General features: G+C 28.7%; 1 protein-coding gene across 4 annotated transcripts; it reads right to left on the bottom strand.

The window, feature by feature from the left end:
• Nucleotides 1-3,044: 3,044 nt before the first annotated feature.
• LOC114124487 (uncharacterized) lies at nucleotides 3,045-6,755 on the bottom strand. 4 transcript variants are annotated; one of them, XM_027987745.2, is made up of 3 exons: nucleotides 6,663-6,755; nucleotides 5,167-5,570; nucleotides 3,045-3,391 (listed from the first exon to the last, which is right to left on the bottom strand). In XM_027987745.2, coding segments are annotated over exons 1-3 (678 nt in total). In that variant the 5' UTR covers nucleotides 6,664-6,755; the 3' UTR covers nucleotides 3,045-3,118. The 4 variants fall into 4 exon arrangements, with proteins under 4 accessions (XP_027843546.1, XP_027843547.1, XP_050063657.1 ...); XM_027987746.2 differs by lacking the exon at nucleotides 6,663-6,755 and adding an exon at nucleotides 6,574-6,661; XM_050207700.1 differs by lacking the exon at nucleotides 6,663-6,755 and adding an exon at nucleotides 6,152-6,244.
• Nucleotides 6,756-6,808: the final 53 nt, after the last annotated feature.

The raw sequence follows: 6,808 nt of genomic DNA, 5'->3' as shown, positions 1-6,808 counted from the left end.
TTCTAATATTTTTTTTTTTTAACAATTTTAATTTTAATTTTTTCTATACTAGATTAAACATGAATATTGTACAGCTAATTTTTTTACACATTATTATACAGAATGGTAAATGGAAATCAATGTTATACAGCAGTGCACCTATCAAAATGTTTGGGAAATTATTATCGAAGACTTATTCGAGTACATTAAATTTATCTTATTTATCTCTTTATGTTCTAGGTAGATATAACACTATGTCACTGTACCAAGACACCTTCATATTTAATAGGGGAATCTAAGTATTATTTATATCTAAACATGATTTCTACCTATTTCTAATAGTTATCAACTGAACTAAATTGAAACTTAATGAACTATATTGTTATAGATACCTAGGCTATAATTTAACTGTTAAAATTTCATTTTTGACAATAATGTAAATAAAAGGTAAACTTAGTCTTAACATATTTTACATAGCTACTGAATTTAGATTATTTGACCAAATTAATTTCTTCAAATATAAACAAACACTCGTAATTGGTAGATATAATGTCTATTGATATATTATATTTGTACTCGGTAAAATTTATGAAACTATAACTACATACTATTATTTTAAGAAGTTAAATTTTAAATGTTTAATTTCAATTAAAAACAAAACAAGTTTTTATAGGTATGAATTTTTAACTTAATTTATGTACTTACTATATTGATTGATACTCATAAAAGTCAACAAAAGAAACTGATGATGAATGATTCTTCTATCACGAAAAAAGTTACACTAACATCGCCACACGCAGGTCGCGGTTGTTGCTCTACAACAGTCTGCAATACTTATAACTAGTAAAAAAACTAATTACACCAATAACTAATAAGTCACGAATTAATAAACATATTATTATATAGGCACGTCACTACGTCAGTCAGATAACGTCGTGCGTCTAAACCTCTAAACGTTGAATGTTCCTTAGACCAGTTAGACCTTGAATAAATGCTAATATATATTTATGGAATGTTTTAATAATAATTTACAGTGGTACCCATATCGCCTACCAAGTAGTGTAATCGCACGGTTGTTCGACTATGGCGGGTGGGTCTTTTTTTAACCAAAGTATTATGATGTGCCTACCCTAGTCTTTAAGCACCTCTAAAATAGCTTAATAAATTTACAAATTGGCTATTTCAGGATTTGAGATTCGTGAAACGATTATTATTTGAGTGGTTAGGCGGTATTGTGGTAAGTGGTAACCACTGAAAGGCGGTGGATGGTTTAAATTATCAACTGCGTGCGGGTTTGCGGGAAAATATGTTTGGGCGCCAGTGATAATTTACATTATAATAATATCTTTTAGTTGTTATTGGTTTTTTCATGGATTCTGTCAAACGTGCGAGATGACGAATTGACTGCGAAAACGGAACTTTAGCTGACATGCTGTTTTTTTTGTAGTTGTGCATTATTGCATTAGGTAAATATAGTTTACTGAATACCTATAAAATATATTAATGAACTTTTACAAATATATATAATATAATGTAATATACATGCGTCTTATTTGGCTCTCTGCAGGTGTTTTAATGGACAATGCTGAAAGTAGGATATGGTGACACCAATTAGAAATTAAAATACGCGAATCGTAGTAAAAAACCGCACTTATATAATATTAGTTCGTTAAAAGAGGTCCAGTTGTCGCACGCTCACTGGATTCGGTATTCTGTTCTAGAGAAAACACTATCATACCTCTAAGAGAGTGGCAGACAATAAAAGGTATTTGATGATATTCAATGTTCATGTTAATAGGAATTTATTGCATATTGTGTACGTAAGCACTGCATTTCGGCTGATATTGATATAGCGATAAATTACATACATCAGAAATCGGTACCCAATCAATGTAATCAATACCCGCGTTGAAAATTATTAGGATGGGCGAAGAAGTGAAGTTACCACACGAGATATAGCAGGTAAAAATTACCTTAAAATAACTATAAAACTCGAAGCGTCAATATAGGAAAAATTTTATGAGTATTTGAATTTTAAATTTTTACGAAATTGCGTAACTACAACGATTTGTCCATAAACGATTTTAAATATTTGTTATTATCCAAAAAGTATAAGTCGCAAATATTTGAAAATTTCACCAGTTATTTAGATTGGAATTTTCATTACATGATTTAATTTTTAAAATATTTTGCTTATTTTAATGCTATTTATAGGGATTTTAAATATTTGCTTTTGTTTATATTTTTTTATAAATCCATTGATTCAATAATTATAAGAATACATAGGCACAATTTTTTTATTAGCATTTAAATTTTAAATATTGATAAAAAATTATTTTGAAGGTTTAATTCATACAATTTTTTTTATAAGTAGCTAAAAGTTGAAAATTTAATACAACATTTTCCATAAGTTTGGTTTACAATCATTATAAAAGAACTTAAATTTTGGGATATTCAGATCATTAAAACATAAACCACCTTTTTTACCACCCACTGGAAAATATATCCTAGGCTGACAAATCATCTCCGTTTAGAATCGTTTTTCGTACTTATATTTTAATGATACCTATCATTGGATTCAAATTTAATACATTCATTATAGTGACCTACTATACAGTAGAGAATTACTTACTTGACCACTTTTTTTTTTTTTAAGTTGTAACATGATATATTGATATAATTTTATTTTTCTTCGTTTTTTTTTCATAACTAATTTTTTGAAGTATATTGCAATAATGCGATGTTCTTATTTTTATTTATGTATTTGTTTGAAACATTTTTAAAATTCAATTATTATTTTGAATATAATATTAGGATGATGATGATAACAGTTTTAGTTTGGAGTGGAAACTTTTACGAGTATTTGTAGTAAGACTACTAAGTACTTCTATTAAAACTAGCACTAGTCCATCAGTGTATTTTTGTTCGTGTATGAACTAATATATACATATTATAACAGCTTACCTGCTATGTTTCGTGTAAAAACCTACCAAGCCCTATTAGGATTATTCAAACGGATTTATTCTGAACGTTTATTTCAACTATGTAAATTACTTAAGTATAAATCAATGTAGTATTAAAATCTATTTCAATCATTTACATTTTGGGCGTGTATATTTTATAAACATTTTTAAAATGATCATTGTTTATGATGTTCCTCTTGCGCTTTTTTGAATTGTTCGAATATTGTTAAAAAGTCGTCATCGGTCCGGCTGGCCATGACAATTGTGTGTTTAATGGGCACTGGAAGTGGTTTCCAGTGGCGACTGCTTTCGTCGTTTGTCACAACTATAACCTTCTCGTCGTCGCCTGGCTGCTTGCATTGGTCAGCTTTTTTTTTTATATCTTTTTCAATATTCAAACGATTTTCGGTAAGCAGAGCCAAAGTATTATTGTAACAGCTTAGTTGCTCCTGTATATATTAATGTTTAATTAGTTAGCTGTGTAGCCTGACTGAAGTTTCCTGAGGGTACGTTCTTAAATTACTCTTATTTAATGTTCCTATGGTGCGCTTAAAATAATATACATATAATTAATATTATAAATATAATTATTAAATATTATGATACTGTATAGGTGCACCATGAGGTGAGCCTACACTCCAAATTTATTTTGTTATTATTATTTATATAATTATTTTTACTTACAACCGCTTTTAAAATGTTGTTTAAATATTTAATATTTACTAATATTTTATAGTATTTATATTTTATATGTTATTTATTTACTTTTGGCCGATTTTTCAATTTTTTCACGTATTCGAATCAATAGAGATTCGTATTGGTATTCTATTGCTGTTTTTCTACATAAGATAAGAGGTTTGAATTAACATTTTAGCGCCTATTTGAACTTTTTTTCAACATTTTTAAGAAGGTTATGTTATTTACGAATAGAAGGTATCTATTTAAACACATGTATGGAGTATGAACCATATTGCAAAAGCAAACTAATATAAAATATTATTATAAGTATCATATTATAATATGTTATCAGAAATTAAATTATGGACGCACTTGGGATATACAAATTTTATTAGCGATATTATTGCGAATGCACTTTTGCCATTAAAAAGGTACCTATGGTGTAGATGATAGGACGCACTCAAGCGACGCCTAGCTCAGCATTGTTTGGGAAAAATTAACAAATATAAAATACGGAATTATGTGTTGAACTTTAATAAGTTAATTAACTTCGCTTTATGAACTACTTCGACCGAGACGGCAATCGGTTAACTGTGGTGGATAGAATATAATATAGTCGGTTTTTTTTATTTAGATGAAGTTAAAATTACGCTCTACACTTTTCTGATATCTTTAATAGCAACCTATGAAGTTGTCGACAAAATCAGGTAAGTAGTTTATGAGTATATAAGCAATAAACATACATTCATTTTTAAATATTATATTAAAACATATTTTATTTCTGTAATCAATGGTAAACCAATAATAGATATAAACAAAAAATATTCGATTTTTATTCGTTTAAACGAAATTCCTGTGCGAGCCATCCTCTAGAAACCTATTTTGGTTGAAAAACGAAGCTGTAAACACTCATCGAGTTCTAAGGTATATATGTGTACAAAATTTAGTGTCAATTAGTTCAGTAGTTTTCGAGATTATCAGTTACTGATAATCTCAAATCTCAAGAAAACAATTTATCTTTAGATAATATTTTAAATTGTATTGTATATTGAACAGAAATGAATAAAACCAACAGAATTACTCAATAGTGTTAAAAATGCAAAATAAATGTTTGAGCTTTAAAGCGCCCGTTATATGAAATAAATTATGTTTACGGAAAACATTGTATAAGATTAATAAAAAACAGTTATTCTTAGTATTAAAATCCAGACCCTATTTATTAAATTTTTTTCTTGAAAGGTGTGATTATTATAATATATAATCTATCATAATATCCATATGTAGTGGTCATCATAACATAACGTATAATATATACCTAGTGGTATAGCCATTATCGTTGTTGATCCGTACAAAAGAATATATTGAAAATAAAACTCGGTTTAACATAAACATTTTTGCACGGCGCGAGTGATAGATAATAAATCCCTTCAACTTAACCAGAAAAAATACATTAATGTATATTATTATAATATGTCGGATCTGAGCCCTATTGGTATGTGGTATGTCTATGGTATAGTAATATTTAATAATAATAAACTGCACTGACTTCGTATTGGTCCATCATCTTTTCTAGAGTATCGAAATATTCGTTAATCATCAGGATTACTGATATTACGTTCGGATGGTACGAGTCCAGCTCGGCGCATATGCGTTCCATACACTCACGGGCCCACCGGTCGTCATCGCTGTCGTCGATCGCGTTGCCTTCGTCGTCCATTTTGACTTCCTTTGCGTTTAAGACGATGACACCCCTTTGCATCATGGCATAAATTGTGTCTTTAGACACTTTCACTGTTTGCACATTATTCGCCGCGTCATCCTCGTTCTTATACAACTGCAGTCTCGACCAACGCGAACTGAGAGTGTTAGACCCCGTATCGATGCCCCCGTCATATTCACGTTCCGCGGGATCCGCTTTCAATAAGAATAGTGTCAAGATTCCAACGCACACTATGACAATCAAAAATAATTTTAACAATATTACCAGCATAATAACAAGAGTAATATCTTTTTTTGCGTCCTATTATTCCAAATAAATCACGATCCACAACTATAGGTACCTATTTGGTTCGTCTAAACATTGTAATAATTTATGATTCGGTCAATAAAAATGGGATAGGTATTGTAGTTTTAGCACTAGAGCATGACATAGCAACGCTCACAGAAATAAAAACGCTACATAGTTGTATAATATGTAAATCGCTATGGTTTTTTCTTTATAGTGAACTTTAATACTTATATTGTGATATAGTTAGTATAGTTTTCTACGCCGATAAATTATTGATTATTTTGAATTTGTTTTGATTATAATATACATGAAATGGGATCATTTTTATGTTATCTATTTTTAAATAGGATATAAATATAATAATAACATTTAAAATCTTAATTTTCTCAAATTCCATTAAATAGTCTCTATTAAACCTATTAAAAAAATGGATAATTATAGCGTTTTTTAAAGTTTTTTTTATAGAGTTATCTAAATTTTATCACTAATACAATTAAGTTATTAGTGTTATTACATTACCTACTTTATCGTTTGGCCTACTCAAGGGCCTACTGCATGCCTACTAAAAAGGGGAATACTTAGAACATTTATAGCCAATGACCTGTAATCCGAGACACGTTGTACCATTGGATAGGCTCTTTAGTTGCACTCACAGGTATTAATACATAATAAACAAAAAATATAATATTAATATAAGAAAATAGGTATCACTTAGTAACACGTAAAAGCAACAGTAAATAAAATAATAGAATGAGTATATGTTTTAAGGTAATCGTGTTATATATTTAATTTATATTAAATTAAAGAGAAGTAGGTATAACAATTTTTGGATCATGAAATGATGTATATAGGTAAAATAAAGATATTATAATTAAGCTTACAAGATATACAATAGGTATAATATAATAGTTTTTTGTTGTTGAAACCTAGAAAATTTGTATATACTCGTATATTAAGTGATTTTCAGCTTTTTCCTATTTGAGTTGACTGATAGAGAATTAACGTAGAGCCTAAACTATAATAGGTATAGATACTTGCAATTTTGAAAGAATCATCATAATGTAAGTGCACACTGAGAAAGGATTTTGAAAGATTCGTATTTTAAAGTTCATATAGGGATTTGTTGGCTCACGAAAAACGATTATTATTTTGTTTATATAAGGTTGCTATTGGTAACAGA

This window comes from Aphis gossypii, chromosome X (assembly GCF_020184175.1).
Source record: "Aphis gossypii isolate Hap1 chromosome X, ASM2018417v2, whole genome shotgun sequence".
NCBI classification, from domain to species: domain Eukaryota; kingdom Metazoa; phylum Arthropoda; class Insecta; order Hemiptera; family Aphididae; genus Aphis; species Aphis gossypii.
Note: the sequence above shows the minus strand (reverse complement) of the source record. Positions and strands in the feature narration are given on the sequence as shown.

Excerpts from the sequence above, each read along its gene's own strand:
- LOC114124487 (XM_027987744.2), bottom strand. The coding sequence starts at position 5,610 with ATGCTGGTAATATTGTTAAAATTATTTTTGATTGTCATAGTGTGCGTT. Across the intron at positions 3,392-5,166 it reads AGATGATGGACCAATACGAA|GAGCAACTAAGCTGTTACAA; the intron begins GTCAGTGCAGTT and ends TAATATATACAG.